Source organism: Aedes albopictus, chromosome 3, assembly GCF_035046485.1.
Source record: "Aedes albopictus strain Foshan chromosome 3, AalbF5, whole genome shotgun sequence".
Classification (NCBI taxonomy): Eukaryota; Metazoa; Arthropoda; class Insecta; order Diptera; family Culicidae; genus Aedes; species Aedes albopictus.
Genome location: NC_085138.1, coordinates 103,330,243 through 103,343,368, shown reverse-complemented (window position 1 = coordinate 103,343,368; position 13,126 = coordinate 103,330,243). Strand labels below are relative to the sequence as shown.

At 36.7% G+C, this 13,126-nt stretch overlaps 1 protein-coding gene across 3 annotated transcripts in view; it reads left to right on the top strand.

The window, feature by feature from the left end:
- The window catches only part of LOC109409049 (uncharacterized), a 699,030-nt gene that overhangs the window by 665,807 nt on the left and 20,097 nt on the right, over positions 1 to 13,126 (top strand). For all 3 annotated transcript variants that reach the window (XM_062858932.1, XM_062858935.1, XM_062858934.1), the window contains one exon: positions 6,693 to 6,944. In XM_062858932.1, coding sequence (XP_062714916.1) covers positions 6,693 to 6,944 — 252 coding nt within the window. The remainder of the gene's footprint in view (positions 1 to 6,692; positions 6,945 to 13,126) is intronic.

The window sequence follows — 13,126 nt, the reverse complement described above, 5'->3', positions numbered from 1 at the left end:
AACGAAAACGGATCCAGATCCGAGTCGAGTCAACATGTAAACATTGTGAAAATTATTCAAACTGTCAGTTGAGCATTTTCAGGAAATTTCTTTTTTCAGTGCACAACTGAATGCTGAAATACTATGTGATGCCCTAATTTAATAATGCAAGTACCATGAATGAAAGTTTACAACCTAATATTTGCTCAATTGATGGACCCCGCTCGAGTTGGATCGGAAAAAAGTCGGCAGAGCGAACCTCGCTCTGTTTGGGTCGGATCTGGATCGAACCATATGATTTCAAATGCTGGCAACACTGCACTAAGGGCCAGGATTGCAATCTAGCGGGACAAAATAATTACTCCTAAACGAAGCATTTCCGGTACATGGTGTCTTCGACAAAGTTTTTGTTATGGTCAGGGGAATCAATAGCCAAGAATTTAGTAGTTCGTAACTAATGCGCATAGGGGGCGCCACCATCTAACTTTAGTTCTGCGTCCTGAAAACTTCGCATATTCGGCAATGTTGTTCATTATGACAAAATAAACAACTCTTTCTTAGACAAAATTCCACAGCCTACTGTTTTGAAGTAATTTTGAAAACAAATTTAAATAGTAAAAAATCAGTTTTTGAGCTTATTTTGGTGTTTGTACGAGAAACAATGGAAATTTGAAACATGTTCTAATGCAGATGTGTAGAATTTTAACTTTTCGACAGAATTTAGTGGAAAAAAATTGGAAAAATAGAGTGGTTTACATTTTTATGACAACTGTTAACACTTATCAGGTGATATCTCAATAAAAACCCCGTATTACCAATTAGACACCAATTTTGGTTGTTCTGCAAACAAGAAAATAATCTTGGTTCAGAGTACCTGATTCAATGGTAGACGAGAGTATCCTTTAATGATTAAATATTCCTGCGCTAGCTGGCAACACTGCTTAAATACATTATCACTTTGGATTGATCGTAAAATAAAATGTTCCGCAAATAAAATAACTGAACAAAGCTCCCATAGAGCCTCCAGCAATAGTATTTACACAGAGAAACAGACGTAACACTTACAACAAACTTTGTTGAAAATCATCGGCACGAAAACGTAATCGCCCAATGCTAAACGTACTGTGTTTGGCCGGGCCATCACTAGGTGGCGGTAGGGAGCAAACGTCAAACAGGAGCAAAAACGAAGCCAGCACCGAAACTGATCAATCGACCTTCTACAGAATATTTGAATCAATCGATAAAAAAGTGATCGATGGACAGCGATCAGAACGTCTGTTTCTCTGTGGCATTTATCTAGAAGCAGTATTGCCACTCTACGATACGATTAAACCAACCCGGGAGCTTCCTGACAGCTGCCGAGCAACGTCAGCGTACCGAAAAATTTTAATCCGGGTACTGTCAGATTCAAAGCAGCAAGCGGAACATTTGAAAAGGACGAAATCCAATAATAACAAACCGCACAAATCATATTAAAACATTAAACAAGAGCCTAAATGTGTTTTTTTTTTCGCTTCTCTGGCGTAGGAGAATGCAAATTAGGTGCGGCATGTTGAATTCGTTTATTAGATGCAAAAACTATATCTATAAAACGGATAAAGGCAAAATAGTCCACTTTCATAAAATTAATCGGAAATTCATGTTTGCTTCTGATGCGGTTAGTAAGCACTAGCTAGTAATTAATGACTACTTATGCTAGCATTTTACAGCTTCATATCTGATGGTAAAGCCAAAATGGAAGTTAAAAATAATCATTTGTGGATGTTTTTTTTTCGAGTTTTATCCTCGGTTTGATCTGGCATGCGCAGTTACAATTTTGTATGTACGGCCGTTCAAACATGTGCTATAATAACATTTCTTACAACAACAGAAAGAAAAATCAAAATGATTTAATGAACTTGAGCAAGGTCTAAGACTTCACCAAGTGTCATTCAGTATTTGATAGAGTAGTTCGTGTTATTAACAACTGGCAACATTGCTTTAATCAGGGGTTCCCAACCTTTTTCAGGTGGCGACCCCCTTTAAGAATTCAGGCCAAACATTTCAATAGGTCCTATCTGCATTTGAGAGGCTCTCTTTGATCACTTTCTCTTTCAATTATTGCAATGTAATGGTACACTTTTCAACTGCTTTTGCAGTATAAATCAAAAGACGATTGTTTGGACCATCGTTCAATGCAAGGAGACAATCATAATACAAATAAACAGCTGAGATTTTAACGAAAGAGAGGAAAACCAAAGAGAGCCTCTCTTCTGCAGATAGGACCTTTAGACATGTTTGGCCTGAATTGTCAAAACATCTGGGGCCCACTAATTTTTTTTACAAAAAAAATATGAATTAAATTAATGAAACAGATTTTTTTTTTGGAACAGTGACGTAGCCAGAAATCTATTGTGGGAGAGATTTTTTCGACGTTCAATGATACGTTTTTTTATTCGACATTCACATTTCGTAAACATTAATGTCATGCACATTGAATTTGAGTCGTAGCTGAAAAACAGCGGCGCAGCCGAAATTTTTTTTTCTTCTGAGGCACTTTATAATGAAATTTTGTTCCTCAAATTGTGCCTTTTGGGGGTGGCCGTATACAAAATTTTAAATGGATATAATTTGCACAAAATAAAATAAAAATTTAACAATTTCTTTTGGTAACGTCGCGGCCCCCTTGGACTGGCTTCACGGCCCCCCAGGGGGCCGCGGACCACCGGTTAGGAACCCGTGGCTTAAATGATATAAAACAAATCTTAATAGGTTTTCCGTTTTTTCCGACATGAACAAATCTCTTGGTGCCCTGAGTAATTATGGCTGAGGCTCTCAATTGAAACATTTTAAAATATTCCAAGTAACTCACCAATAGTGGGAAAATTATTTCAGTGTTTCAGAGCGATTCCAATTTTTGTGGAATAACTGGGTAATCGTAAAAAAAATCCCACTCGAAGACAAAACTGGAGAAATATTATCTCAAACTGACGTTCCATCAAAGCTATATCGTGGCTTTAGGCTTTAGTGATAGCACGTACATTATCTTTTACATTACAGGAATTATTTCAGTGGTTCCCCGGACATCAGGATTTCTTCCGAGATTCCCAAAAATCCTCAAAGTTTTTTTTAGAAATTTCTCAAGAACAAGGATGGGAAATGTCACGTAATTCCATGAAAAAGATGACATGACATTTTTCTAGTAAAATTAAATTTTTATAACATTTCCCATCCTTGCTGAAGAAAACCGCTCAAGAATTTTTCAAGAGTTGCTCCAAGAATTCCTTTGGGATGTTATACAGGAATCATTCAGGGAGTTTCTTCAGGAATATCTTCCTCTGGAGGAGCTTCGGGAGAAATTCCCGAAGAAATTTTCGGAGGAACTCTCGGAAGTCCTGACAAATTTCGGAAAAAAAAACTGCTGAAAACATCATGCAGAAAACTTCTAGAGAATAGCTTAAAAGAGCTTCTTCAGGAATACCAGGAAGAACTTCTGAATGAACTCCTTGAGGACTCCTAGAGGAAAATTTACGTAAAGAACGTAAAAAAATCACAATTCCTAGAAAAAAATTACAGAAGAGTTCTATGCTAAAAACATTTTGAAGGAATTCAAAATCCATGAAGCATTTCTAACGGAATGCAATTAAGAATCTTCTTTTATCAAGAAATCTTATAAAAAAATGGATTATACTATTAAACGGTTTTGAATATTAGTTGGAAATATTCGTGAAGGAACTTTTTGAGCTGATGCTGGTATTCTAGGTGGAATCTAAAAGCCCAGCACAGACAAGCCAGGCTTTTGCATCAGCTGTTGATAATATCAGATAGAAAAAAAATAGATTGTACTGTAATAAAAAATGTTTCTCCCATTTTATATTCGCTGTTCATTTTTTTTTAATTCACTGGCTTTCCACCATCGTCTCGCTTTTGATCTAGAATTTAGGAGTGTTCTGAAGCGCTTCATAGACATTCAGGAACGTTTCAGGGAATTTCAACGGGTGTTGTTCACTGCCGTAATTCTGCGAGACCAGCGAGATCTCCAGGAAACCTCACAGCCCTATCTCAAACCCCCAGGAGCAGGCGAGGAGAGGAACCCAGAAGCGTTTCAGGAATCCCAGTGGACTTTAAGGCGAAACTGGAAGCATTTCCTCATTTTTTTGGTTTTTGATTTTTCATAAAATAACGTAGCAATATTTTCAAAATCGGTCTTCGTGCACATGTCGAGTATGGATCAAGGTATCTTCTGAATTTTTTTGTGGTGGAAAAAGTTTTCCATTTTTTCAGAAACCATTTTTTTGTGAAATTTCACTCAAAAATGGTTTCTGCGAAAACGAAAAACATTTTCCACCACGAAAAAAAAAATCAGGAGATACCTTGATCCATACTCTATATGTGTACGAAAACCGATTTTGAAAATATTGCTTCGTTATTTTATAAAAAATCAAAAACCAAAAAGTGAGGAAATGGATCCAGTTTCGCCTTAATGGGGAGAAAGTAGGGGGTCTCAGGGGCGTTTCAAGGGATCGAGTATTACAGTTTTTATTTCCTGTCACACATATTCGGGCAAGTCTAGTAGTGTAAGGTGGGGCAAAAGACCGACCCTAGTTGAAAATACAACTTTTTTTTTTTCAAAGAATCGAAGCAGATAAAAATAAATGAATACCATGTGGTGATTCTACCATCCATGAGCTGAAATTTTGCTGAACAAAGTTACGCCAAATGTCTTTTCAATGTTTAGTTACAACACTTTTTGTATGTGTGCGTCTTATTCGAACTCTTCGAATCTACAGGGGATAGACAAAATGATCGGGACAGGCAAAATTTTCCCTTCTAAAAAAAAAAAATCAAATGGTTGTAACTTTTCGAAAAGTGCATCGAATATTCTCACTATAACTCGCTATAACATTTTCTCTTGTTAATATTTTTAAGTTGAGTCAAACGTTTTTCAGAACTCATTACATATGTAAGTCATAAATTTTCAAAATTTCGTGTCACTCGGTTCATTGAATTTGGAGATCTTTTCCAAATTTTGTCCACTGATACACAACTAGTTGATCAACTTACAATGAAAATTTGAGTACATTTGATGTACTTTTCGAAAAGTTACAGCTAAATGGACATTTTTTTCAAAAGTGAAAATTTTGCCTGTCCCGATCATTTTGTGTATCCTCTGTAGTGTTTGTGGAATTTCAATAAACGTAGCACATTACTTTGACACTTCTATAATAGGAATACCTGAAACCAATTGATACTTGATGTTGGAACTGGAATACACTGTGAAGTTTGATCTGGATTTTACCCTAATCATGGATAAATTTACTGCACCAAAAATAGTAGTTTTTCGCCAAATTCAGATAAACAACATGTTTTTCAACTTTGATCGAATTTTCTCACAAATTCCATAATTTTAAGAGCTAATATGTACATTTTGCAGAATTTCAGGTTTTTACTCAAAGTTGTCATAAGACTTGGACTCTTGCCCCACAATTCGAACTTTTGCCTTACTATGTGTAAAATATGACTTCCAAATCTGTTTTGCAAAAAGTTATACATGCTAAAGCATCTTCAAAATATACCTAGTTACACTACAAAATAAAAAAATGATTTCAATTTCATTACTATACCAAAAACCAACATTTTGTCATAACTTTTCGAAATATTGATCAATTTTCATAATTTTTGGATTGAAAAGACTCTTTTTCAAAAAGGCTTTGAACAACCTTGACACCCGAAAGAAATAATCTAAATTGAGCTCAAAAACTTCAAAAGAAACTCTAACCCCATTCGAGCTTTTGCCTTACTTTACTCTATCAATAAGGAAGATTAGCCCCCGAATGGCTGTTATCTATACATAACTTTTCTATACCTACAACTTTAAAACGCACAGTGTTTCCAGTGTACTTTTAATATCTACCGGTAGGCTACAGTCATCCCAGAAAAAAACTGGACATTACCAAAACAGCATTCCCGGTGTTACGCTACTTATATGTGTGTGTGTGTCAGTGACCCATACTTATTCGAGGGTTCCATCCCTACTAGCCAAAATCCCAGCACCTCTGGTTTTACTATTGAGTTTTCTTTTGAAACGTTTGTAGCTTATCCGCTTTACGCTGAATAACTCCCTCTCAAGTTAAAACGCTATAACATTTTACAATTCATCCGGGAGCGGTCGCGTCCTGTACTGAGTACACGCACCATGAAAAACACGCTTATGGCACACAGCATAAGCGTGGTGTAGCTGAAGGTGGTCGAAGACGCGACTGCTCGAAGGTTAGACACACCTTTATCTTCAGATAGCGTTAGTTAGGACCCTTACACCACATTTTTAATTCACCCATCCACACTATCCAAAGCTCACCGCATTCGATGACACTTTTAAGATCAATGTGTAAACCCTTTTTAGATTGTATATACCAATAGTATATTAGATATTAGAACGTTTTCTTTTCTTTTCTCTCTTTTTCTTTATTTCTATGTGTGTGTAATCTGCACGTGTACCCCACAAATAACCACAACAACCACTACCACCAAATATATCTGAAAATTTACCACAAAACCACCCGATACCGTGAATTACAACCAATTTACAACATAATATCGCGTGTGCGTGTGTTAAATCATGTGTGACCAACGCCGTCGTAAAACATGTGTGTCATCCATTTCAATTACCCAAATCAAATACCGAACTCTCGCGCGAATATTCCAAACGAACGAACGAACGAATAAAAACGTAGGACCGCGAAGAGCGTGCCGCGAAAGCGAGCGCCGCTGGCGCGGCCGCGACTGCCATCTCCACCACCACCACAACTACAACCGCACAAATAATCTCCCCGCCGCATACTCACGTAACCTCTGCCATATCACCGCAGGAATCGATACAGGAGGAACCGGAACCGGAGGTGATCGGGGCCGGTTTGCCCCTGTTCCAGCGGTTGCGGATGCTCAAGGCCAAGGAGGAACGCCTGGCCAAGGAAGCGCAAGCGAAGGTAATCCAAGCGTGCGGGTCCCAGCAGGGTTCGAGCTGGTTTTATATTGATAGGGTTCTAGAGAGGTTTTTTTTTTGGAACAAGGATAAGTTGTATGGTCATTGTGAGTGGTGATTCTGGACAGGGTTTACTGATTCAATCCCGATTTTAGTAGATCGAGTGTGATACGGATTGAACACGACGAATAACTCATAGCAGACCATTGTTGTTTTGTCAAAAAAAAATGTGAATGAGGTGAGGTTAGGACCTTGTTTTCGTCTTTCGTGACCCCTATGGTTCTTAAAACTTCCATTGCATGATCGGCAGCTCCGGTACTAGAGAACATAATATCAAGCAACAACATGTCCATGGTTCAAGCTAAACAACGAATATCTGCTTGAGATTAACTGTAAAACTACTGAAAGAAATATGGCAAAGATTTAGTACCGACGTTGGGGATGACATTAATGGGTCAGAGGGGCGAGATTGGGTCAAAACATTTTCTGAAATATCTCATCAAATATTGTGATGAATATCGAATCAAAACATTTTATATTCTGGGACGGTCTAGATGTTCCAAACTGTCCTATAGTGAAGTCCTTCAAATCTGTCACAATTAATAGCATTGCATAGTTCACCTACTGGGATGCATGAAGCTCTTGACATCTACAATACTAATTATAGACACTATAGGGATATTCCAGATCAGCCAAACTACCTTGGAGATCAGAAATTCAGGTCTACACTCGTAAAAAAGCCATATCTGCTATACTGAGTAACGTTGCATATTAATCCGTGGTTACTGGACCAATCTGAAGTCTACTTTATTATGATGAACCTTTGGGACATTCAGGTTCGCCCAAACTGTTCTATAATAAAGTCCTACAAATCTACAAGAAAAACTTTATATGTTTTCGCAACAAATAATAGTATTGCATAATCTGCTGCGATCCGCGAAGCTCTTGACATTTCAAATGTCATTCAAAGACACTACAGGTATATTCCAGGTCAGCCAAAAAACCTTAGAGTTCAGGACTTCGGGTCTACACTCGTAACAACAGCCATATCTGCTTATCCGTTGTTATTGAGGCAATCTGAAGTCTACTTTATTATTATATACTTTTGGGACATTCAGGTTCGCCCAAACTGTGCTATAATTAAGTCCTTAAAATCTACAAGAAAAAATGTGTTTTCACCATAAATAATAGCATAGCTATTATTCATAGCATAGCTGTTATTATAGATTCGTGATGTTCTTGAAATCCAGGTCAGCCAAACTATCTTTGAGTTCAGAACTTCAGATCTACACTCGTAACATCAGCTATATCTGATATACTGAGTAATCAATCGCGGTGACTGGACCAATCTGATACTACATATTATTATGAACCTTTGGGACATTGTGGGTAGTCCAAACTATCCTGAAGTTTAGCGCTTGATAGTAACAGTACCTATTCTCACAATGAACATTAAACTTCAATCTGTAATCCCTTGGAATATCATGAGTCATTTCAAGATTGTTTTCAGATATTCTAGATCAACAAAACTACTTCGGAGACAATAGCTTCAGGTATACACTTGCGATAATAGCTTTTGCCACTACGTTAGTTACATAATCCGCTCTACTTACCAAAGCAGTTACAGGAACAATAAGCGTTGATACATATTTTTGGGATATTATGGGCTTCCTTACTGTTATGAAGCTTAGCTGATAAAAACAACCACAGTAACATTCAGAAGACTTACTGGACATGATAGATTACAAATCTAGCTTTGTATAATAAATAAATTACCGGTACTCCCGTAGACTTTCGAATCTAAACTCAAGAACAGTTTGGATGACCTAGTATATCCCGACTGATCTGATATTGTGTATTGATCTTTCAGAAGACTTACCGAACATAGATATAGTTATAGATATAGATATAGGAATATATTGAACTTTCACAAGACTTACTGGACATGATAGACTACAAATCATAGCTTTGTATGATGAAAGAAGATACCGTTACACATGATAGATTACAAATCGTAGCTTTGTAAAATGAAAGAAGTTACCGTTACTCCCGCAGACTTTAAGATCTAAACTCAAGAGCAGTTTGGATTACCTGAGATATCCCGACTGATCTGATATTGTCTATTGAACTTTCAGAAGACTTCCTGAACATGATAGATTACAAATCGTAGCTTTGTATGATGAAAGATGTTACCGTTACACATGATAGATTACAAATCGTAGCTTTGTAAAATGAAATAAGTTACCGTTACTCCCGCAGACTTTAGGATCTAAACTCAAGAGCAGTTTGGATTACCTGAGATATCCCGACTGATCTGATATTATCTATTAACCTTTCAGAAGACTTACTGGACATGATAGATAACAAATCGTAGCTTTGTATAATGAAAGAAGTTACCGTTACACCCGTAGACTTTCGGATCTAAGCTCAAGAACAGTTTGGATGACCTAGTATATCCCGACTGATCTGATACTGTCTATTGTACTTTCAGAAGACTTACTGGACATGATAGATCCCGACTGATCTGATATTGTCTATTAACTTTTCAGAAGACTTACTGGACATGATAGATTACAAATCGTAGCTTCGTATAATGAAAGAAGTTACCGTTACAACCGTAGACTTTAGGATCTAAGCTCAAGAACAGTTTGGAGTATGAACTCCAGGAGGAATTCATAGAGAAATTCCTGGGGGTACTCCAAGAGGGATTCCCGATGGAACTCTTGGAGGAATTTTGAAGGAGGTCCAAAAAAATTTTCGGGGGGAACTCATAGAAAAATTTGTGAAACAACTTCTAAAGAAATTGCTGAAGAAACTCCTTAAGGAATGCACGGTGAAACTTCTGTAGAAATTCCAGAAGGAACTCCTAGAAGAATTCTCGGAGAAATTTCCAGAGAAATTTCTTGAGGAACTCCTGGAGAGAATTCCAGAAAAAGATATCCTCTTGGAACTCCTGGAGGAGCTCACAGAGGACCACATAAAGGATTTACCAGATGAACTTCTCAAGGCATTCCTGGAGGAACTCCCAAAGGCATTCCCAGAGATACTCCTAGAGAAATTCCTTGGGGTACTCTAAGAGGAATTCCTGGAGGAACTCCTAAACCCCTCTGGAACTTTTAGAAGAGGAGCTCCTAGAAAAACTCATTGAAACAAATTTTGGAGGAACTTCTACAGGAATAGTCAGGAAAAAGTCATTGGACTTTTAGAGGGACTTCTAGAGGAATTATCGGAGGTACTCCACGAGGAATTCTTGGAGTAACTCCTAAAAAATGCATTTGAAACTTCTAAACGGATTCCTGAAGCTACTCCTAGAAGATTTCTTGTAGGAACTTCTAGAGGAATTGCCGAGCGACAGCCGAGAGGAATTACTGGAGACAAGCCCGGATTTAAGGGGGGGCAAAGGGGGCAAGTGCCCCGGGCCCCCCGATGAAGGGGGCCCCCCAAGAATCCGAAATACAATTTATATTTTTCAACGAAACCATATAAGATTCACGTCAATGGGCGTTCATATTTTAAACAGGGCCCCTATAGCCACTGCTGTTAAGGCGTGGATATTCAGCATGACCATTCTAAGGGTGACGCGTTCAATTCACGGTCGGTAAAGGAAAATCCTTGACTTCCTCAGGTAAAGAGTGTCTTCGTGCCTGCCACACGATATAAACATACGAAATGGTCATTGATAAAGGAAACTCTTTGTTAATGACAGTTCCACAGTTACTGTGGAAGTGCTCATGAAACACTAAGGTGAGAAGCAGTGCCCAGTGAGGACGTCGCTCGTCGTATACAGCGCGTGCGCAGTGCAGTTTCAGCTGCTTGATGGCGCACGTCCTGGAAGGTTAAGAATAATTCAAAATCAAAAGTTTCATAGTTTTTGGTGCAGTGTTTAAAAATACGCGATTTTCTCTAAAAGCCCTTGAAAGTTCTTATCAAATGGAAACACTTTTCCGTGACTGCAAGTTGCTACAAAAAGTGTCTCTAAGCAGAGTGCATGAAAGATTAAGCTTTTGAGAGTTATTGTACATACATATAAATTTCAGTAGTTTCACAAATTTATCTATTATTTCACAATGATTATACAAACGTCTGTTGATTATGATTATACTCTGAAAACAAATGCCTAATAATCATATGCATCAGTTCGTTGCTATCATGGGAAAGAGAAGATAACACAAGTTTACAAAATAAAACGAAAGTCGTGAACTTCTGTCAACGACCAAAATTTCTGAAGCACAATTTAGTGCTGATTTCGAAACCGACCTTCAAAAATTTTTAAGTAGAACAGTTTTTGAGTTTTAGCTTAATATCGAGTTTTGCAACTTTTCAAAATATGTAATTTACTAAAATTCAAATATATTGCGTTTTGTTCAACCAATTTTAAATCTTTTTCCATAAATTAAGAGCTGAATACAATACCATTCGATCATCTGAATACAGGTTTTGCGTCAGATTGATGAAATTCAAGATATTGGCGAGTTCTAGGGACGATCTTCTTAAATTTTAGCAAAATTTCCAAAATTTTTTGAAGATATGTATTTTTTTTCAATAAGAAAAAACTAACTTAAAAATTCTTTCTCGACGTTTATTTGACAAATCATATGTAGGCGAGTTACAGTAAAAATTTCAGCTCAATCGGAGCATTGCTTACAGAGAATGAGATGTTCGAAGTGAGCGACTTTGCTTAAAAATAGAACAAAAATCGATTTAAAATCATCAACCTTGTATGGAAAGTCGAAAAAATTTTCGCTCTACTGTAATTTTTTTCTTTCGCGTTTTCGTACTCAGAGCATGATTCTACACCAAAAATGATCATCAGCTTACCGAGTTCAAAAATGCTGTAAACTAGTGTAATGAATTCTGGAGTTAAGGCTAGTTTTAAAAAGCAAGTGTCCTCGAAACAGTAGCTTTCCATATCTTTATGTTGAGTTTTTCTGGAGATATTAAGATTTATTGCTACAGTTGCTCCCAAGAGACTTATCTTTGTATAATCTAAATCTTGATATAGGGGAGACTAGGGAGACTTGATCCCTTTTTCTTAATGTGCCTATTACTTCAAGAAAAACACAAAACTTGATCCGTTTTTCGTACAGAATGGAAGGTAAACATCTATTGCAAGTTTATGCACAACAGAAGGACTTTAAGTTATTGTTAAAGTTTTTCAAAACTGTGTTTTTATGGAGGCATGTCTTATGATGTATTTTTCAAAAATGGGCCACAATTGATCCCCTTTTGAGTACATAATTAATATAAAGGGAAAATAACTACAGAAGCTTCCTATTCATTTTCATTTCAAGTTTTCTTGTATTTTTGATGAATATGGTGAATTTGAAATTATAAGACGTCCTTAAATTGTTAAGGTTATGCTGTATTTTGAAAATGGGGAGACTTGATCCCTCTTTTTATGGTGTGTAATAAAAATAATAATTATCTGACACGTTTTATCTTTAAATATACTAGAATTCCGAGAAAGTAGAGGCTTCCAAATATATTTTTTTTCTTCAAATGTATAATGTGTGTGTAATCCTCGAGGGATCAAGTCTCCCCATGTAACTGTTGTATATGCCAAGCTGCAATAATAAAAATATTTATATAACAGCCCTGTTTGAATAAATACGTTTGATAGTATTTTACTTACACTATGTGCTGTAAAATTTTGACACGATTCGGTTCAATTTTTACAAAGTTATTGAGATTTTTCGGAATCGCCTAAAAAATTTCTGAAGGACTGAAAACAAACCATCAGCCATTTAAAAATAATGCAATGCACAATCAAAATCAATTGTAACCAAAACATTGTCGTCTGTCAAGATGTTGTTTTTGAAAAAATATGCTAGAAGAAAACTGTTTTTGATTCCGAGAAAATATGATCTCCCCAGGGATCAAGTATCCTCAGTCTCCCCTACTCGTCGATCTCGTGCAATCTCAAATAAAGTTGCTCCATGTTTTAGTTGATTTTTAACTGAACGCTAAGTTTTTAAACAAAAATATATGTACTATCTGAACAAGATATCATTTACGCTAGCATTTTGATATTTAAGCCAAATATCAAATTGAATGTTCGTATAATTTTCAATTTGTCGGAATTTTAGAGAAGTTCAGAAATCAGAAGTTTTCAATATTAGGCTCAAAACAATAAACATGAAAAATATAATAATACATAAGATTAAGAAAATAGACGTAATTGTATGG